This window comes from Hydra vulgaris, chromosome 01, assembly GCF_038396675.1.
Source record: "Hydra vulgaris chromosome 01, alternate assembly HydraT2T_AEP".
Lineage (NCBI taxonomy): Eukaryota > Metazoa > Cnidaria > Hydrozoa > Anthoathecata > Hydridae > Hydra > Hydra vulgaris.
Genome location: NC_088920.1, coordinates 68,703,473 through 68,726,963, shown reverse-complemented (window position 1 = coordinate 68,726,963; position 23,491 = coordinate 68,703,473). Strand labels below are relative to the sequence as shown.

Here is a 23,491-nt window from a genome sequence, read left to right as displayed (position 1 = left end):
GTCCCTAAATATAATTCAAAACAAATTACATATTCAATTCAATATCGTGGACCCTATTTGTGGAAAAAGTTTCCTAATATTGCAAATACGGAAAAAGTTAGTATACATCAGTTTAAAAAAGAATCGAAACAGGTGTTATTACTTATGGATTTTAATATGTCCGATTTTAAATGCCTCTTTTAAACTAAAATTCAATTATATAAAATATGTATCAGAATTTATCAATTTATCAATTTTTGCTTGTTAGTTTTTTCATTATTTGAGTTATGGTGTTTCCTCTAATCTTAAAAGTTATTGGTGAAATCTTAGTTTTTCAACATTTTACTTAACTATTAATGAGTTGTTATTTATTTTACTTTTAATTAAATTGGTTAAAAATATACATACATAAAACGGTTTTTTTAAATTAAGTACTCTTTTATTTTGAATTTTTTGTTCTTTATTTAAATATTACTTTATTACAAATTGTTATAAATTTTATTTTCATATTCTTCAACAAATACTTTGTATAATATACGTATATAGTGTGGCTCTTGAAAATACGTGCTCTTTAATTAATTAATTTATTTTTTGTTTTTCTTTTTTACTTTTCTTTTAGTTTTTCTTGTTTACTTGATTATTACTCTTAACATGAATATTGTTCTTGAAGTATTTCTTAAACTAATTGTTATTTATTTTTACATTTATAATTTTTAATAAATAGTTTGTTAAGTATAAATATATTATCCAGCTATTGTAAATACGTACGATTGGGGCTCGGTGATAAGACAAAATAATGTCTTCTACTTGCCCCGCCAGTTTTTTTTTATTTATAAACCTTGTAAATTGTAAAAGTTATTAAACGGCGAAATAAATGAATAAAAAGAAAAAAAAAAAAAAATGTAATTTTATTGTTCATCAGGCGAATAAAAAAGTTGAGCTTGTTTTGTTGTATAGTTATTGTTATATAGTTATTGTTATATAGCTATATCTTCAATAAAGAATAAGGGATGAATATAATTTTTGCTATGCTTTGAAAAGTTGAGGAGTGACTTGAGTGCGTTTCTTCCAACTATATCAAGCTTTTGCATTAATACTTTTTTATGTTCCCAAAGCTCAAGACCATATGTTAGTGTTGGGACAGCCAAAGTTTTATATAGCTGGATAATGGAGTTTGGGTGAGCAAAACGGATTCCTGATTGAATTAAAGTTTGGATTACTGCCCGGAAATTAGATATTCGGTGATCAATGTTTAAACTATTAAGTGAGGCAAAAGGTGAACTTTTTGTATCCCATGTAAAACCTAGGTGACTAAGTTTATCATGAAGTTTTATTTTTTGGTGGTTGAGAGTTATAGTGCAGTTTTTAATTTGCTTTTTTCCGGTGAGCAAGAACTCGGTTTTGTCAGCATTCAATTTTATACAGTTTTTGTGTGTGTACATATTACAGGTATTGAGAAGCTTTTGTAGGCCAGAAAGGGTGGAGCTAAGGAGTATAATGTCATCAGCACATGCTACAACACCCGTATAGTTTCCATTGATTGATGTACCTACGATGCTTTCATTTTGTAAGGTATCTAGTAGGTTTTCAGTGTAAATGTTATACAAATAAGACGAGAGAATAGATCCCTGTCTTACTCCTTGCGTTAGATAGAATGGATATGATTTGCAGCCTAGATAAGAAACAGAAGCACTACTTTCATAGTATAATGATGATATGGTATTAACAATATATAGAGGGAGTTTTTTTATCATTATCGAGTCGCTCAAATAGAATGTCCCAGTTACAGCTGTCAAACGCTTTTTCAGCATCAAGGGAACAGAGATAGACGGGTGAGTTGTTGTTGTTGTAGTGTTTAATCGTTTCACTAATAACAAATTCGGCGTGTAGGGTTGAGCATTTTTAGTGAAACCGAATTGAAGAGGATGAGTTTCTTTTATTTCTGGACAGATTAGTAGGATAAGATTGATTACGCAAAAACTTTTGACGTGAACGGACGTGCTTTTGTAAACTAAATTAAAAATGGCTAAATTTACCGTTTCTCAAATTAAAGACCTGTTAGATATTCATGAGAAACTTTGTTAAAAATATTTAACGAGAAGTTTGATAAAATGGAAATTAAGCTATTAAATCTTCAAGAAGAAAATACAAAACTAAAAAAAGAAACTAATGAACTAAAGAAATCGGCGGAGTTTCTTAGCGAAAAATATGAAGCAATTGTTCAAGAACTTTCTGAAATGGAAAAAAAGCCAAACTTAACATCAAACCAAAATGATATTACAAACGTTGTTGTCAAAGACAAACTAGCTGAGTTGGAAGACAGGAGCAGAAGAAATAACTTAAGGTTTACGGGAATTGAAGAAGATGAAAACGAAACGTGGGAATTGAGTGAGGAAAAGATTCAAAATGTTTTAAAGACAAAACTTGGATTTAAAAGTAATGTTGAAATTGAACGGGCGCACAGGACAGGGAAAAAAAGTAGCGATGGAAAAAAGTACAACAGAACCATAATAGTTAAATTTTTAAACTACAAAGACAAAAAAACTGCGTTGGATAACTATGTTCAGTTAAAATTGTGGAACGATCGATTTTACGTAAATGAAGACTACAGTGAAAGAACTTTAGAATTGCGAAAACAGTTATTTAAAGAAGCAAAAGATTTGAGAGCCAAAGGTAAATATGCTAAAGTTGTATATAATAAACTTGTAACGCGCGACTTTTAAGAAATTCTTTTATTTTAGAGTTTTTGATTTTATCTTTATTATTTATTTATTTTTAATTTTTATTGTTTTTAAATACAAAAATGGATTCAAGTTGCTCTAAAAATTTTGACATTTTTAAATTTAATGATTTTATACTTAACAAAGAGTCCGATCCGGATCAAAGTTATTTTAGTGAAACAGATGCTTTACAAAGCAACTGCAGCTATTTTTATACTTTTGAAATAAAAGAATTTCTTGAGCGTGATAAATTTAATGCAATTCATATAAATATAAGAAGTTTAAAAAAAAATTTTGAAAATCTTTGCAATAGTTTTGAGGAAAATCTAACTATTTTTAGTGTAATTTGCCTAACTGAAACCTGGTGTAGTTCTGCTGACTCAAATTTCGATAATAATTTTAAAATATCGGGCTATAATTTAATTTCATTAGGGCGGAAACAAACAAACGCGGCGGTGGTTTAATTATTTATGTAAAAGAAAACCTACGGTATTTTGTTAGGCATGACATGAGTATTTCTGACGTCAATATAGAGGTTTTAACGATTGAAATATTAAGCAATAAAACTAAAAATATTGTAATTAGCTGTTGTTATCGCCCACCTACTGGCGAAATTAATACATTTAGTTCATTTTTACATGACGATATTGTAAATAAAATCAACCACGAAAAGAAATCACTTTACATATTAGGTGATCTGAATTTAAATTGCTTTAAGTATCGCGTCAAAAAAGACATTAATGGGTTTTATAATGGCCTATTTGAAAATGGAGCAGTTCCTCTAATAAACAAACCAACAAGAATTACTCAAACAACAACTTCCTTAATTGATAACATTATAACCAATGATATTTTTAATAATTCGCTTAAAAAAGGCATTATTAAAAGTGACATATCTGATCATTTCCCTATTTTCTTTTCAATAGATATTTATGCGAAAATTTTATATAATGAAAAAAAATCATTTAAAAAACGACATTTTCATAATAAAAACCTAGAATCTTTTAAATATCAACTTTCTTTAGTTAATTGGGACATTATTAACTTTTCTGAAGACATTAATTTAATATACAAATCTTTTTTTTAAATTTTTTATGAAATTTATGACATCAATTTTCCCAAAGTAGAAATAAATTACAAACATAAAAAAATTAAATCGCCATGGATTACTAAAGGTATTCTAAAATCATCTAAAATTAAACAAAAACTTTATATTAAATATTTAAAATTGAAAACAACTGAGAGTAAGACCAATTATAAAAATTACGTAAGACTATTTGAACGCCTAAGGAAAAATTCAAAATTAATATATTACACTAATTTACTTGAAAAATACAAGTTAAACTCTAAACGCACTTGGCAACTAATAAACGAAATTACGGGTAACACTAAAAAAACATCGCAATTTTTGCCCTCAGTTATTAAAGTAGATGATAATTTTATTCTTGATCAAAAAACAATTGCTTCCGAATTTAATAAATATTTTGTATCTGTAGGACAAAACCTAGCCGAAATAATTCCAAACCCTAAAAAATCATTTAAGGCAACATATGACCCTCTTAACTCGTATCTAAATTTTTTTGATTTGTCTTTTGAAGAGTTTGAAAGTGCTTATAAATTGTTAAAGTCAAATAAAGCAGTTGGTCCAGATGATATCAATGGGAACGTTATTATAAACTGTTTTGACGTTTTAAAAGACATACTTTTCCAAATTTTTAAATGCTCTATTAATCAGGGGAGTTTTTCCTGATGATTTAAAAATAGCAAAAATTATTCCTATATTTAAAGAAGGAGAAAAAACTAATGTTAAACACTATCGTCCAATTTCTATCCTCTCTGTTTTTTCTAAAATTTTAGAAAGAATTTTGTACAACAGAATATACAATCACCTTTTATCAAACAAATTATTATATAACATGCAATATGGATTTAAAAAAAATAATTCAACAGAGCATGCAATTATTCAGCTTACAAGAAGTATATCAGACTCATTTAATAATTCTAAATTCACATTGGGAGTATTTATTGATTTAGCGAAAGCGTTTGATACCATTAATCATAAAATTCTTGCTAAAAAATTAAAATGTTGTGGTATAACAGGCAATGTTTTAAAATTGTTAAAAAGTTATTTAACTAATCGCAAACAATTTGTTTACGCCGATGAAACATTATCATCAAATTTTTAATTATTACATGTGGAGTTCCTCAAGGATCCATATTAGGACCTCTTCTTTTCCTTATTTATATTAATGATTTATACAAAGCCTCGGATTTAATAACAATTGTGTTTGCTGATGACACCAATTTATTCATGTCACACAAAAGCATTCCTACTTTATTTAGTTGCTTGAGCATCGAGTTAATCAAAATATCTGACTGGTTTAAGACTAACAAATTATCTCTTAACATTGATAAAACTAAATGGGTTCTTTTCCATCCTCTTATCAAAAAACATAAACTGCCAATTAACATGCCTCATCTTGTTATTGACAATATACAAATTAAACAAGTAACAGTAACCAACTTTCTAGGTGTTTGTATAGATGAAAATCTTACATGGAAAAGTCACATTAAAAACTTATCAAGTAAAATTTCAAAAAGTATAGGAATATTGTACAAAGCAAGAAATGTTTTAAATAAACGTACTTTAGTACAATTATATCACTCATTTATTCATTGTCACATTTTTAATATTCTTTGTTTTATGTTTAAATGTAAAACCAATTCATCTCCTATTTCTTTCCATAATTTGTATTCATCGAAAGATAAAAATAAATACATTTTGCGGAATGATAATTTTATAAAGCAGCCCATTTTTCAAACAAATCTTTTTAAATTTTGTATTGATTATCGCGGACCATTCTTATGGAATAAAATAGTTTTAAAAAATTTTACTAAGGATTTTATTCATCAAAGTAACTACTTTTCTTTTAAACGAAAGCTTAAAGAACTCATTTTTACAATTGAAGATGTAACAATATACTTTTGATATTTTTTTTTTTTTTTTAGTGATCTTCCTTTTTACCCCCTATTTATCTATTGATTTATAAAAATTATATATGCATCATTAACAATTGTAATATATAATCATGTATCTTGTATTTGTTAACTTATTTCTTATCTTGTAAATATTTTATAAATTTTAACACGATCATTTCTTAGCGGTACTCGACGACAAGACCGTATGGTCTTCTACGAGTTCCCGCGTTCTTTTATTATTTAATAACGATTATTATATATATATATATATGTTTTTATTATTATATATTTGTATTTTAAATATTGTAACGAAATGCTTATTTATAATGTAATAAAAAGAACAAAAAAAAAAAAAAAAGATATTCTATTAGTTTCGTAAAGATTGGAATGATGCTAATGCCGCGGTAATTATTTGGATCAATTAAGGATTTTTTATATGATTTAGCGAGTGGTAACGGGTGATGCGGAAGTTATCGGACAAATCCTAATTTCATTATTTGAGCATAATAATTAGTTTTTGTGCTTTTATGCGTAGGCATAAGCGTTCTATAAAATATAAACTTTATTATTTGAAACACAATTATTTAAAATGAGGTTAAATGCAGCTAAACGAGAATCTTTTCGAAAGCGACTAAAAATGTTTTTTGTAAATAAACCTAATATATATAAAAAAAAAAAATCGTAAATCATTTTGAAAAGGAAAGATTTGCTCGAAGTACAATATATGATAACCTAAAAAGACTTGAAACTGTTCAATCGTTTTCTGATAGAAAGCACCCTGGTCGTTGGACATCCTGGACTAGAGAAAAGAAAGCCGAATTAACGAGACTTGTCAACAATCGAAAAGGGCTGACCCCTTTTCGATTGTTGACAAGTCTCGTTAATTCAGAGAAAAATAGGTATTAAATTCGGTGTAAATCAATCGACAATTGGTCGTCAGTTTAAAAAAATGAATATTAAATATAGAAAACGTGAAAAGACTCCAAAATACACTGTAGAACAACAAATAAAGGCAAAGAAAAGAAGCAGGAAACTAGTTAACCAACTCTATAACACAAAATCGCTTCTAGTCATCGATGACGAAAAATACTTTTGTTTTGCAGGGGACAACATGCCTGCAAATTCTGGATACTACACAAACAACAAAAATACATGCCCAGAAAGTGTTCGTTTTATAGGAAAAGAGAAATTTCCAAAAAAATTATTAATGTGGATAGCCATATCTGACCGTGGTATGTCCGAGCCATTGTTTCGCACTTCCAAGGCTGTAGCGATCAATTCATCAATCTATATTAATGAATGTTTAGAAAAACGACTTCTTCCATTTATTCACAAGTATCTTGGAGACTTTAACTATTTATTTTGGCCAGATTTAGCAAGTTCTCATTATTCTAAAGATTCTCTAAATTGGATGGACCAATATGTTTATTACGTTGATAAAGAATCCAATCCCCCAAATGTGCCTCAAGCACGACCAATTGAAAATTTTTGGGGACATTTGGCACAGAAGGTTTACGAGGGAGATTGGCAAGCTTCAACAGAGCAAGTTTTGATTGATCGCGTTAAACTAAAACTACATGAAATTGATTTAAACTTTTTACAGTCGCATATGAAAGGCGTCAGAGCAAAATTGAGATCAATTGCAGATGGTGGTGTTTTTTCATATAAAAAATAATATATTTTTATTAAAAGATAAATGTTTTATTTAAAAAAATATAATAGTACTTTGTTTTTTTTATTTATAAATAAGTTATTGACGTTTTTATTTTGTCCGATAACTTCCGCATCACCCGTTATATTGTAAAATATAAGTAAATTTATTTATTTATTCTACTTACTTTATGTAAATTACTTTTAATTTACTTTACAAATTATATAAAATGTAAGCTTATGTATTTTAAATTTTATTTTATATAATTTATTTTTAATAAAGATTTGTTATTACTTTTAAAATAAAAAATTCCTACTTAAAAAATATTATTTTATTTGTAAATTCAATTTACATTTGGTAGCATATTACTTTTATGTAATTTACCTTCATATGCATCACCTTTATATGCATACTTCATATGCATTACCTTCATATGCATACTTTTTACTATAATTTTTTTTTAATTAGTTACTTTTGTAAGTAAATGTAAATTACAGTTAGAGGAACTTTTACATTATATAATGTAATTTTCAAAAGTAATTAACTTTTAAACATAAAAGTAAACAGGTTTTTCATGTGACTTACTTTAACATGTAAAAGTAAATTACTTTTTGATTTAATCTTCTTTTACATAACTTACTTTTGAAATAAAAAAAACTTACATTATAAAGTAAAAGTCGTTTCAAAAAAATTAATTACTTATACGGAAATGTAAATTTACATAAAACGTTTAAAATTACTTATGTAATTTACTTTTTGATAAAAACTCGTGTAAGTAAAAAAAAAGTAAGTAAAAGAGCCATCCCTAATTTTAAGACTCTTTCCCAACAGATGTCGCAAAACCTGCCCATAGGTGGTGTTTGATCCAGGGATCTTAAATTTCTGAGGCAAGTGCGCTACCACTGCCCCACAGCTGCTCAGCCGTGACGTAGTATATATGGCGGATATATATATATATATATATATATATATATATATATATATATATATATATATATATATATATATATATATGGCGGATATATATATATATATATATATATGGCGGATATATATATGTATGGCGGATACATATATATATATATATATATATGGCGGTTATATATATATGGCGGATATATATATATATATATATATATATATATATATATATATATATATATATGTATATATATATATATATATATATATATATATATATATATATATATATATATATATATATATATATATATATATATCAGTTAACCGGGATTAGTCTGGGTTTTTATAGGGAAATGTTAAAATCAAATTAAGTTAAAAACCTAATTTGATTTTCATAATATTTTTTTAACTACAAAAAACTATTAATATACGATAATTTGATTCAGAGCTGTTCAACAATAGTTCCATTATATATATATGGCGGATATATATATATATATATATATATATATATATATATATATATATATATATATATATATATATATATATATATATATATCAGTTAACCGGGATTAGTCTGGGTTTTTATAGGGAAATGTTAAAATCAAATTAAGTAAAAAACCTAATTTGATTTTCATAATATTTTTTTAACTACAAAAAACTATTAATATACGATAATTTGATTCAGAGCTGTTCAACAATAGTTCCATTCTGCTTCAGTAGTTTCTTTCTAAAGAAATATAGATTTGAAAAACTTATTGATAACATTAATAAGGACATAATATGCTGTGTGCGATATCTTGCTCATAGCAGACAAGCATAAGGCAAAAACACAACATCAGTTGCAATCACAAGTGCTGACAGGCAGTCTGCAGAAAATCTGAAACAATGTTATTTTATTATTAATGCTTGATTATATTTGACACAAATAGACTAGTAGACAGCGATGACTTAAGGGGTAAGCAGAGTAGTTCTGCTGACCAGCCTCAAACTTTGCCTTCATTTATTAGGCTGGCGCAGACGTAAACCTGCATTACATTGTTTCCTACCTTGAATTATGAATGCTGGATCTTCGTAACTCTACTCATAGGTTTTTACTTGTACCTCTTTAATTGTAGCTATGCAACTCTTTCTGTTATCTTCTAATGAGGGTACATCTCTAAAAATCAGTTTAATGGTTCTGAAGCCGGCTGGTAGTAAGGTTTCCCAAACTCTAGGGTATCTCTTAGAGAGGCTGATTCCATCAACAGCTGCATTGGGATGCCGTGCTATATCTAATAATAGTAAATAATCAAATATAATAATTATAATAATGAAAAATAAGAGTCAAGTTCTGTTTAAACTTAAATCATATCCAAGTAAACACAAATATTTAACATAAAAAATCATCGCCACCATCCAACTGTTTCAACATAATATTCGTGGACTGCGAAGTAACCGGAACCGGATTTACAGCCGCGGGAGCCCTCGGCTAAAAAATTTTGAAAGCCTTCAAACATATTTCGAATGAAAAGCCATGATATAGTATATGTAACATCAAACTGTTTGTTGTTTTAGGCTGCCGCCTAGTTAACCTATAGGTAAATCAGGCCCTGGAAGTAACCTTTTATCAGTTGAATCTTACCTCTTGAAAAATTCACCAATTGCTTGCTCGTTTTTAGACTAATTTAAATTCGGCTGTGGCTTTTTCAGATTTCAGTATTGATGATACTATCCTTTGGTTCACAAAGCCTTCTATGTACCTCCTACGTACCTCCTACGTAACCTCCTGGATTCAGACATGAAAACTTTTATTCCTTTTTTTCATTTCTAAAGCAAGTCTCATTCTACTCTATGGTTTTTACCTTCTTGTAAAGCTCCATTAATTTCAGTTCACTAAATCTTATATCTTAATTTAGAAATTAGGCTCTAGAAACTTCTGTAAAATCTCAAACAGAATCATTAACAAAGGTAGGTCTAAAATTTCATCTCTCATTCATGGAAATGATCTTATTACCTCTCTCAAAAAGCTGAACTTTTTGCAAAGAACTTTTTTTCTAACTCGACTCTTGAATTTTATAGCCATACCTTTTCTTCCATTCCAGTTAAACAGATTAACCCATTGTTTGACATTCAAATCACTCCAGCCTTTGTTTCTTAAGTCATATCTCAATTAAAATCTTCTACGGCTTGTGGTTCAGACAATATTCCTATCATACAAAATTATTCTCGACAACTCCCTTTAATCTCATGAAACTATTTAATAAGTGCTTGAAAAAATCTTTTTTTCCTGCTTGCTAGAAAATGGCATCTGTAGTTCCAATTTTTAAAACTCTGGAAGAACATTCTGACTCCTCGAACTATCGTCCAAACAGTCTTCTATCTGTTATTATCAAGGTATTTGAGTCTTTGATCAACGAATTTCTAAAATCCCATTTTGATTCAAACAAATTACTGTAGATAAGCAATACGATTTTCGATCTTCTTGCTCTAGGGCTGACTTAATAACTTCTGTGACTAAAAGTTTTAATCATGAATTAAATAGAGGCGGCGCGGCTAGGGCTAAGGCTTTTGATATATCTAAAGTATTCGACTAAGTTTGGCATGCTAGTCTTTTTTATAAGCTTGCTTCATATGGTGTATCTGGGAAAGTTTTTGAGATTATCAAGTCGTCGCTTGTCAAACTTAACTACAACAAAAATCAGTTATTTTTTGCAATCAACTTTCGCAATACTGTCAACATTTCTATATTAATGAATGGCAACCCTCTAACTGAGTCCTCTACTTTACGACTTCTTGGATTATCACACACTACTTGCCTCTCACGGAAACCATATATACACTCAATTGCAAAATTAGAACCTGCTAAAGTTGCTACTCTTTATCGTGCTCTTCATTTTCTTACTCCTGATTCAATTCTCTACCGCTAAAAATCTCTTATTTGTCACTATATGGAATACTGTTGCCATATTTGGGCTCGTTCTTCTTATGATGCTCTATGTCTTCTCAACAAGGTTTAAAAAGACAATGTAAGCGTAATTGGAACCGCTCTATCTGCCGAGAATGAGCTTCTTTCCCATTATTGTAAAGTTGCATCTCTTTCTTTTTTCTACAAATACTATTAAGATTGCTACTGAAAGGAGCTATTATCTCTTATTCCATTAACTTAAACTCGTTCTTACTTGACTCGTGTTTCAGCAAAATCTATTATTTTACAGAATCTGTCCCTGCACGCTTTAAAAACTTTTATTTTGTTTTTCTAGTTAATTATCATGTTGCCGTTCCAAATCTGTTGGTAATAAAAAATTCTGACGCGTGGTTCGATTTAAAAGGGCCCAAAAGGAAACCCATAAAAAATCTTTTTAAAAAAAAAACATATCACTTATTAAATTTTTTTTGTTTGTAGTTTTGTTTTTATTTGTTCTTTAGGAGTTGCGTTAAAAGAAAAAGAAAAAAAAAACATGCAATTTTTGAAAAATTATAAGGAAAAGTAATTTTGGGGCAGTTTGGCTCACCTTGGTCTATTCGAGATCGCTAGATATTTATGAAAAATTTCAAAATAAGTTTAAAATGACTGCAATGGTACTAGCAAAAGTTATGAAGCGATTTTTACACAAAGATTTTTATTAGTTAGAATTTAGAATTTTCCAAAAATATCTAAAATAGATTTAAAATGAGGGTAATTGTGCCAGTAAAAAAGATGTGAAAACAAAATATTATATTTTTACTTTAAGACCAAAAAACTGTAAAACATCATTCGCTTTTAATCTTAAAACTATTCAGTAAATTATTTGATTAAGACTAAAGTAATTAAGAGTATCAAAAAAATTAGGTTTTATTCAGAGTTAATTCTATAGTTTTAATTCTATATTTAATTTTAATTGATTTATTAATAGGCACTTCACACGATTTTACTATTATCTCTGACTATAATTAATACCAAAGTACGCGGATAATAAAGACATTTTCAAAATGAGTTCGCTTTTTAAATTTAAATAGCTGGTTCCAAAATTATGACAATTTATGTTGGGCTCAATAATCCCTATTTTGCGTCAAGATTTGTTGAGTTTTCCTTAAGGATTTATGGCACCAAATTTTAATAATAAATTTATTTTTCAAATGCTATCAATGAGAAAGAGTTTCTTTGAAGTTCTTATGCTAAACTATTTTTATTGTTTTCTTTTTTACTAAAGAATCAAAGTATTAATTCTACAAATTATTATTCACATATTAAGGGCCCCTAGGTAAGGATCCCACTGCTCGTTTACCCCATTTGGGGCAATGAGATTAAAATCTATTAAAGCTTTGTTGAAACCGTAAAAATTAACTTTAGATAAAGAAAAAGAGTTTTTTCAAACCATCAGAGTGAACAAATTCATTTACATTTATAAATAGCAAGAAAATACCTGAAAATCTTAGGGCTTATTTCCCCGATTCAGGGTAATTGAGCCAAGAGTTTTTTCAAACTGTCAGAATGGGGCGATTGGGCCGGGAAGAATTTAGGCTCTATAAAAATAATAAAAATTAACTTTAGTTAAAGAACAAATACTTATTCATATTGTCTGAGTAAACAAGTTCATACACATTTATAAAAACCCAAAATATATGTAAGAATCCCATTGCTCGTTTGCCCCATTTGGGGTAATTGGGTCAAAAGTAATAAAATTTCTGTAAAAACCAAAAAAATAAACTTTAGTTAAAGAACGAGAGCTTTTTTATATTGTAAGTGTAAACAAATTCAAGTATATTTATAAAAATTCTAATTTTCCGAAATGTCTTTGTAAACCATAGAAATGCAATGCCTTGCTATGTTTAACCACTGTCTGAAATACTACATGTACTTTCTTCTGGGGCATTTTCAAAATAAAAACTCGAGAGAGACTTAGTAGTTTTTCCTTTAAATGTGAAATGTGGTGGAAAAAGTTACCCATTGCATTGACACAAGCTATTACTCTGATTGTTTCCCAGTTACCTGATTGATGACATTGTAGATACTTAACTCCTGACGATAATCAAACTGCACCCCAGTCTCATCCATACTCCAAATGTTTTGCGGTTTCTGAAGTAGGTTGTTTTCCGTTAATACATTTTTAAGAATAGAAAACTATTTAAACACTTTACAAACATTCATGCACTGATGTCTAATAGCTATTGTACCTTCTGGTTGATGTCAAGTTAAGTCTTTGTGCCTTTTACAGATCCCACGCCACCATTTTTCTGTAGGAGTTCCATTCTTGAATGCTTTTTATGTTTTAAAGCAGAATTTTCAGTTTATTTTTGAAATTGCAATCGACTAAATCCGATTCCTAAAGCTGTACGATTATATGTAAAATCAGTTAATTTTTTTTCTTCTTCATTTAAAATAGTTGGATGTCCAGGTTTGGCTTCCATTTCTGTTAAACTTCTGTTAAGATCAAACTTGTAACGAACATCTTAGAATTTCAAAAACTTTACATGCTGCTCCCTGTAAAACTCCATTTTTAACAGCTTTAATTGCTGATATCATTGATTCATCATTCCAAAAACGGTGTTTTCTGCGTTTGCTTCTCTGTTTTTCAATTTTCATTGAACTTCTATTTTTTTTAGATTTTTTTCCGTTCTAAAGTAAAGTGCAAAATACACCATGAAAATTTAATTATAAAATGGTTATGACTGTCTAAAATTAAATGTCTATGTTTCTACGATTATATCATATACATGTATCAAGAATTTAAGTTGGTCATTCTTTCTCTCTCTCTCTCTCTCTCTCTCTCTCTCTCTCTCTCTCTCTCTCTCTCTCTCTCTCTCTCTCTCTCTCTCTCTCTCTCCCCCGCGTCTCTCTCTCTCTCTCTCTCTCTCTCTCTCTCTCTCTCTCTCTCTATATATATATATATATATATATATATATATATATATATATATATATATACAGTGGCGGCTTGTCAATAAGGGTCATAGGGGCCCGACCCCATCTAGATTTATCTAAAATAAATATTTATATATATGAAAATATTCAACTATTTGAAGACAGGTTTTATAAAAATAAGTAGTTCTAAATTTGTTAAAAAATCTAATATAATAAAACAATCTTTTAAAACGATAATTTTTTTTTAATATCTTTTTTGTTTTCAAAGTTAATTTAATGGTTATTAATTTGATCATAATATCAAATTATTTTAAGTGGTTTTTTTATTTGTTAAATACTTGGGTATTTGCACTAGAGTAAAAATTTCAATTATAAAAGCATGTAGTTTTTTTTGTTTCGAAAATTGTTTGTTTATGCGACACAATGATCGCAAAAAGTGACCAACGGAGCCGTCCAGTCACGTAGATCTGGGAGATGTGAAAATAGAAGTAGATTGTAGATGATGTCATTGGGTGAGAATCATAAATGAATGTAAAGACTATTTTGTAGGAGGAAGAAAATTTTAGGACTCAGGGATTAGGTGAACAATAACTCACGCTCTAGTCATACTAAACAAATGATAAAACAATGGTCTATGAGTAAACAAGTCAATATCGATCCGCTGGTTCATTAAAGGCAACCATGGCTAAAATTATCGCACCATACAAAAACAATAAAATAAGTAGATAACAAAATATAAAGTAAAATGATACAAAATATAAGTACGAGCAATATATAAAAATGGGCTAGTAAATGTGCTACTATATATGGTCTAAACTCTAGATAACCAACTGAAAACTGATAATCACCTGTGTGAGATAAAAGTATATAAATGTCATTAATGTAACAAATTCATAATATAAAGCTCACAAAGCGCTATAATACGTGGGTGTAAGAGGTAAAAAAACTATTTGAAGACAGGTTTTATAAAAATAAGTAGCTCTTATTTTAAATTATTTTATTTTATATTAACACGTTTATTTGCAATTTATTTAAAGTATTGTAGCGTTGTTTTAATTCATTGCCAATAACAGATGGGCCGATTTTTACTGACCCTATTTAATTTGTTTGTAGTAATATAATTTTTGATGCGCGCACAGAATTTGTTGTGATTTCAGGTGGGACAAAAAGCGCACCGCAGGGCCTTATTGAACTGCCCCGAGAAGAAAAGAAGTTTAAAAACATCACTATTGTAAAATTTCATCCACTATTTTTAATTCTCGATATAAAGAATGAAGAATTTACTGCTGCAAAAAGTCAGAAGTTTTGTTTACTCAATCATGTACAGTAATATTAGGAAACTTTATAACATTAAATGTAAACATTTATTTGTAAAAATAATGTTGTAAACATCATACATTTGTTAATATTGCAATTTTGCTGTGAATATTAACAGTGTTAATATTGCAATTATTAACAGTGTTAATATTGGTTTCTTTACATGGATAAGTAGATATAAAATTTACTATATAGTTATTAGGAGTATAGACTAATAGAAATAGGAACATGGCAAAAATATGATATTTAAAATAATGTAACAGAAATTGCTGTTATAAATGTTGGTTTGACATAAACATTTAAAGAGATACAGTTAGATAAAAAAAAATTAATTTTTATTAATTTTCAGAAACTAGATTTTCTAGGACAAGTCATTTTATTCTATAACTAAAACAGGAATAATAATGGTAAAATGAATAATAAAATCATAATTGTTTACACTGTTTGGTGGCAGTTGAGTTATTCTACCTTTTAAGTTTCCAATTTGCCTTTTTTTATAAAATGCATTAATATTTTTTAACAAAATCTTCTCAGTAGGTTTTTTTATTGAATGTTACACGCCCCTCTTTTTGGGGAGGTCGGAAAATTTGTATAGTCATAACTTTTGTAATTTATAATATTTTTCTACGAAATTTAAAATCTGTCAATAAATTTAAATATATTTTACGATAGTAATATTAAAAATTTTACTACATTAATGCCCTCACGTTTGGGCAGGGGGCAAACGCTTTAGGGTTTTTTTATTCCCAGGCCTCCGCCATCCCAAATTTTTGCAAGGCTTCCTCATTTGGTATAGGTATGAACATGCTTAAGTTTGGAGTTTGCACGATGTTTAAAAGTGTTCTATCTGAAACATCAAAAAATCCTGAGGGCGCCCATGTATATACACACACACATACACACACACACACACACACACACACACACACACACACACACACACACACACACACACACACACATATATATATATATATATATAACAAAGTCATTAAATGTTTCAGGTCAAGTGTAGCTGTCCTTTCTTTGTGAACATTAAGTATTAATAAAAGATTCAGCCGTTTCTGAGACATTTTCGTTCTGAGATATGTTTTAGAGAGCTTCCAATTTTTTATATCCTGGTTAATCAAAGCGTTCTTTTATGGCAGCAATGACAACATCTATTATTTCATTATAACTTTGCCGGTATTAGGATTTAGTGTCTGCATGATAATCACCATCAGAGTTACCAATATCAAACCTTTTAGATATTTTTCTGATTCTAGGAACATGAGGTTTAATTTGGATGCCATAAGATTTATCTTACTCAAAAGATGTATTATTTCGAAAGGATTTTAATGTAGCAATAGTCATAAGAGCAATTTGATGTCCTTCCATAGCAGATATGGATTTGTATTGCAAAGTGCAACTAAGGTTACCTGAGTGCCTTAACATGGTCTCACCTAAAATAACTCCATACAAGTAATCGAAAGTTATCATTTGAGCTGATACTCCATGATTTCTTGCCTTAATTTCAGTATCCTTGCTAACTTTAACTGCCTTTTCCTTGGTAATCTGTAAAAATTTATAGTTGCTAATTATACTAGCAAGTGAAATTGCTCTTACTGTCCATCTAGTAGGACATAGTGTTCTGATTCGAACAGTTGGAGCATAAAACAAGTTTGCTTTAATGTTTTTAAACATTGCCTCTCTCATTGGGGAATACTTTGTAAGTTTTATGATTTCATATGTGGTTTCTAATGCATTTCTCATAATCTTGGATTGTTTTTCAGTGTCACCAACAGCAAGATATATAGCATGACCGTAGCAATGAGTGTATATTGCTCTTAGTTCAATGTCAGCAATTTTTTTGGCAACACCACTTCTTATCCAACTCATCACACTTGCCCCATCATAGCATTGTCGTTGTAGTTTTGCCATAGGAAGGTTCATTCGTATCATCACATTCTTAATAAGAGATACCAAAGTTGTTGCATCAGTGGAATCCACAGCATACACACCTAAGAACTCTTCATGCACTTCCAGCTCTTCAGTGATGAGTCTTACAACACATGTAACTTGCTCCATGTTGGATGAATCAGTAGATTCGTCTATCATAATGGTCAGAAAAGGAGAAGACTGGAGCTCAGCCATAATTTCTCTCAGTACCTGGAGACTCATTGTTTGGATAATTTCATTTTGTATTTCTGCTCTGGTGTAAACATTGTCCTTTTTAACAAGCCAGTCTTTAAGAAGAGTATCACTGTAAGCCTTCATACACACAATTTGTTTAAGATTTCCATCTTGATCTTCATTATCACCTCTGAGAGCCAATTCTTGTCTACACAGAAACCGAATACGTTGAATGATTTCAAACAAACATTATATTATGCCGATTATTCTGTTTTTGAGCAGCATATTGGTTTGACAGAAGCTCTCCAACATCTGGTGCTGTAGAAGGAATAGTTACCGTCACCATGACTTCTTTTTTGTGGAAAGAACTCTATTCATGGCTCCTGAACGATACTGTAGCATCTTTCAAATTAGAGAAGCCAACCACCACCTGCCACAACGATGAAATTCATGAACGGTTTATGAATTCAAATATATTTTTAAATATGAAATAGATTTTTACAGGGTATGTAAAAAAAGATGGTTTGTTAATGTCAATTGTTTTAGACTAGTTGCAATGTTATATACAAACAGTATACAAAAATACTTAAAAATACTGCCTCGGGTTTCTTCGCAGTAATTCGTTTAAGCTTGCAGGCTTCAATACATGTATAGCAGAATACTGCGTCCTTTACCTCATCATAATGTAAAAAAGGCTGCTTAGCAAACCATTGTGGCTTGAAACTTTTCTGTTCTACCTTTTTGACTCCAAAAGAACTCTTAGGGAACTTGAAATCTACTGATGGCTGGTGAGGTGGATTAGATATTGGATACATGAGTTTGAGAAGGTAAACCCCCAGAAGAGCCAGTAGAACATTTTGCCATATTGGATCGAAGCAAGTACCAATCGGAGATAACAGGAATCAGGAACTGGTTCAATCGTTACAAACGGACACCTTTCTAAATGACGCCACGGACACTCACGAAATAATAGTTACGATCTAGTAATAACGACGCTTTTTTTTATAATTCATTTATACAACTACGTAAATTGATCAATTCACAATCGTAATAATGAATATACCGGTATATAGCAGAATGAATAGACGCAAACTTAAATAAATAAAAATATGAGCTGGTCAAAAGTAGCCGGACTTGCTGGACCTATTCCTACGTCCTTGATATATTTATATATATATACATATATATATACATATATATATATATACATATATATATATACATATATATATACATATATATATACATATATATATATATATATATATATATATATATATATATATACATATATATATATATATATATATACATATATATATATATATATATATATATATATATATATATATATATATATATATATATATATATATATATATATATATATTAGGGTGATGACTTTTTAATTTTTTTTCCCCAAACATTATTTCTTGTAGCACGAATGAATGAACTTTTGTCTATTAATGACTAAAATGACGTTAGTTCCATTAAAATATTGAAAAAGGTCACGCACAAGCCACTTTGAAATGCTATTTATGTAGGTATTTTTGCATTTTATGTAATTGTATTAACAATATATATATATATATATATATATATATATATATATATATATATATATATATATATATATATATATATATATATATATATATATTATATGTATTAACAATATATATATTATATGTATTAACAATATATATATATATATATATATATATATATATATATATATATATATATATATATATATATATATATATATATATATATATATATATATGTGTATATATATATTTTAATAAACAAGACAAACTTTTTAATTAATAAAACCATTTTATTAATTCTAAACAATAGATGTTTCGACTATCAATTATTAGTCATCTTCAGTTGAAGTTTAATTTTTATATTTGTTTAAATACCTGTATAGGTGATTTTTTAATACCAATACAAAATGTAATTATCTGTGAACAAACTATTAATTTAATTACAAAAATACAACAAAAACTATTATAAGAATAACAAGTCATACTAAAAAACAAATAGGAAGTGACGAAAGAAACCCACTTTGAACACCTTGCTTATATACCAGTTTATAGCAGACTGCAAAACAGCTGAAGAAAATTTTACTCTACTGAAGCCTCCCGAACAATTACGTCACCTTGACATCACTGTCCTGGCTGACGGCGCACTGCGTTATACGATGTTCTGGAAAATTCTATACATTTCTCTGCTACATAAATTATTGGACAAATCGGTTTCATGACTTATGTTATATACAGTATACATATATATATATATATATATATATATATATATATATATATATATATATATATATATATATATATATATATATATATATATATATATATATATATATATATATATATATATATATATATATATATATATATATATATAATTTGGTGTCAACATTATTATTGCCTTATTTTAATTATTGTGCATTCTCTATAGTTTAAATATAAAGAAATCCTTGTATTATTTGGTAAGTTACATTTAACTCTTTCGCAAATTATAATTTAGCATATAATATTTTATTAGTGTCTGCCTTTTTCATTTTCTATAATCGTTATTTGCTTCTTTTGAAATAAAATATATTAACAATAACAGTTCAATGGAAAACTTAATAACAGCTTCTTTAATTTGTTATGTAACTAATATTGAGGTTAAGGCTTTTCCTACTTCAGTTGCTGAGTAGAAGACAACATGTCGTTCAAGAAGAGCTCTTCTAACACGGAGAAGAACAAGGAAACCTGGACAAAGAACTTAGTCCAGTTTTAAGCCCCATCAAGAAGAGGCAACGTGGCAACTTATGAAGCACCCTTGAGCGAATGGAGTCGCATTCCCCTGAAAAACCACGTCATTGGGCGTTTCAAATTTCTTGAATCCACTGCCAAAGAACGGAGAAAGAGGATCGGTTTAATTGCTGTAGAGCTTAAAGACCTATGGAGCAAAACTTTGAACTTCCCGCATGTATCTGATCAAGCCATTTTTGCAAAACTAGCAAAACTTCTGAAAGACTACGAGCACTACAGAAAAAAACAATACTTTGATTCATTGAATGAACTGTTTGACATGACCAAGATGAAAGACGAATGGTTGTGCAAAGAGAATGAGATCCTCTACAAACTGCAAATTGGGAGCAAAGGTCACGTTGGTTATTTGAATGACAAACCTGCTAGTGCCAAAACCATCCACCCATCCAAGCGAAAGAGAGCAATAGAAGCGACTGTATCCTCACTTACCAGCTTAGCCCAACCTGATTGTTCCGAAAGTAGCACGGACTCATCCGAGAACAGTACAGACAGTCCTTGGGAGGATGAAAATACAGCATCAATGAGCAAAAGGAAGCATAACCCAACAGGCATTGCAAGACGTATTGTTACATGCTCAAAGCTGTCGTCCCACGGAGCAGCAGTGGTGTGCCGCCAGCTTTCTGGTGAGGGCATTGAAATACCAACCCTATGTCAATCAGCAATCAACAAGGCTATGTACACGAGAGCTACTCAGGTGAAGAAACACTTGGTGAGCACGCTTCATCTGGAGAAGTGGAGCATACACTTTGACGATAAACACATTGAGGGCTTTGAATATCAGGCCGTGTTTCTCAAGAATGAATCTAAAGAAATTAAGTTGACTGCGCTAAAATTGAAAGATGGGAAAGCTCAAACAATTGCAGAAGGACTTCAAGATGTGTTAGAGAAGTTCAACCTGTGGGGATCAGTTGTGATGATTGTTGCTGACACAACAAACGTGAATACCGGCAAGAAGACAGGCGTTGTTGTTCGGCTGCAGCAAATGTTCGAAGAGAAAGGTCACCCCAAACCCAAGTTCATCAGTTGCCAGCACTATTTGCTAGACCGCGTTCTTCGTGTTGTCATGGACGATGAGCTCCATGGGTCGACTAAATCATCGAGTATTTATTTGTGCAGGATTTGATGAGCAATTACGATAAATTGAAAGCAGACTTAAGCAACGGTAAAGCTGAGGTTAAGGAAACAGGCGGCTGGAGAGATGACATAAAGTTTCTCACTTCACTTCACTCGTGTCTTCCGTCACTTAACTGAGAAGAATGAGATCCCCTTTGTGAATTTTAAACAGATCCCAAACATCAGCAATGCACGCTGGAACTCTCGTGTCATTCTAGCACTTCTTGCGTTTACTCTGATGCCAGAAACCCAAATTAGGTTGCTTAAAACTGTTAATTCATTTCTTACTCATGGGCTGACCATTGGTTCAGCAGTCAATTGTTCCGCTTTAAAGAAGCGGCGTAAAATAATTTTATTTTTTCGCTTTTGCACTCTTGTCAGTGTAAATTTTTTAAACATTGGAAATATTAATTGAAACAATAAAGAATAAAGATTGCTGCTTTATGCCGAACCCTCAGTCAATGTAGCTAGCACTTCCTTGTAGTAGCAGGCTATAAGATAGTCAATGTATGTACTGAAGCCACTAAATATTCTTTGTTTTTTATATATATATATTTTTTATATATATATTCAATAAATATTCTTTCTTTTGTTTATACTAAAAGTCACCACTATGAGCAAGTGTCTTCACGAGATCGCAACAAGCGAAAAAAATAAAATTATTTTACGCTTAAACGCCTAAATTAAATATAAAAATAATAATAATAATAATAACAATAATAACAATAACAACAATAATAATAATAACAATAATAATAATAACAATAATAATAATGATAATATATATATATATATATATATATATATATATATATATATATATATATATATATATATATATTTATATATATATATATATATATATATATATAGTATTGGACAAAACAATTGCAACCAACATCGAACAATGCTAAAAAGTGTTCCTAAATTTACATGTCTTAAAAACGAAACAAACTATACTACCTCAGCAAACAGTCAGGAATCTGGAGTCATAGCATGCCATGACATGAGCAATCAGCTGACAGGTGACAGCACACAGGCAGAATCTCGTTTACAAGTGCCATTTTGCAGCGGACAAAACAAGTGCAACTTTTTTGGTTTGTTTCATTTTCTTAGGTCTGGTCCGTGTCAACGTCATGGAAGTTTTTTAATAATTAAAGGAAGTATCCAGAAGTTTCCAGAAGCATGCAGAAGCTTCCAGAAGTTTCCAGAAGAAGCATCTGGAAGCATCCAGTAGCATCCAGAAATATCCAGAAACATTCAGAAGTATCCAGACGCATCCAGAAGCTTCCAGAAGCATCAAAAAGAAGCATCTAGAATCTTCCAGAACAGGTTCACACAGGTTCATTTTACTATATAAGAGACATGTAAATCGACATGTAATTCAGTCAGTATATGGAGGTCAATCAGTCAGTATTATCAAGACAGTTTATCGAAGTGAGTTTTATCAAAGTGTTTTATCGAAGAACATCAATACAAGAAATACAACAAGTGTTTCATTACATCAATACAGTCCACATCCAACCAAGACGTTGTGTTCCACAGAGCATTATTGTATCATCACAAGGTAAATGTAACACGGTAAGCCTTGAGAAGCGTGATTATTTATTTTTATTATTTTTATGACTTCAAGTGCAAAAATGGCTCCCGACAGTCTTGGATTGGAACTAAGAAAGAAAATTATTGGCGATTACGTAAGTGGAATTCACAAAAAAGTATTTGTGATAAATATCGCGCGAAAAAATGGACCGTATCAAGACTATGTTCCAAATATCGTTCTACGGGGAAGTTGGCAGCAGATAACAAAGGTGGAAGACCGCGTTCCGCCATTTCTAGAGAGGATTCTATGATCGTCAGATCCGTCAAGAAGGATCCCTGGATATCATCAGTCGAGGTACAAAAGCAATTAGAGCTGCCTGTATCGGACCGAACAATCAGACGACGTGCTGTTGAAGCCGGATTGTTTTCTCGACGCCCTGCAAAGAAACTGCTGATTTCACTAAAAAACCAGAAGAAAAGACTCCTG

General features: G+C 29.8%; 2 protein-coding genes across 2 annotated transcripts; one reads left to right on the top strand and one right to left on the bottom strand.

The window, feature by feature from the left end:
- The first annotated feature begins 6,627 nt into the window (after window positions 1-6,627).
- Window positions 6,628-7,353, top strand: LOC136074667 (uncharacterized). The gene has a single exon (XM_065787006.1). The coding sequence runs from the start codon at window positions 6,628-6,630 to the stop codon at window positions 7,351-7,353; it is 726 nt and encodes a 241-aa protein (XP_065643078.1).
- Window positions 7,354-8,950: 1,597 nt separating this feature from the next.
- On the bottom strand, window positions 8,951-17,855 carry LOC136074666 (zinc finger MYM-type protein 1-like). Its single transcript, XM_065787005.1, has 6 exons — window positions 17,770-17,855; window positions 16,840-17,717; window positions 15,478-15,608; window positions 13,690-13,834; window positions 9,355-9,530; window positions 8,951-8,986 (listed from the first exon to the last, which is right to left on the bottom strand). Exons 1-6 carry the CDS (start codon window positions 17,853-17,855, stop codon window positions 8,951-8,953), a joined length of 1,452 nt encoding a protein of 483 aa, XP_065643077.1.
- Between the last annotated feature and the right edge of the window lie 5,636 nt (window positions 17,856-23,491).

Coding starts and splice junctions, on each gene's coding strand:
- LOC136074667 (XM_065787006.1), top strand. CDS start 6,628: ATGAATATTAAATATAGAAAACGTGAAAAGACTCCAAAATACACTGTA.
- LOC136074666 (XM_065787005.1), bottom strand. CDS start 17,855: ATGGTGACGGTAACTATTCCTTCTACAGCACCAGATGTTGGAGAGCTT. Junction 15,609..16,839: donor CTTGTATGGAGTTATTTTAG/GTGAGACCATGT, acceptor TATTTCTATTAG/TCTATACTCCTAATAACTAT. Junction 13,835..15,477: donor AAATTGCAATATTAACAAAT/GTATGATGTTTA, acceptor ACTTTACTTTAG/AACGGAAAAAAATCTAAAAA.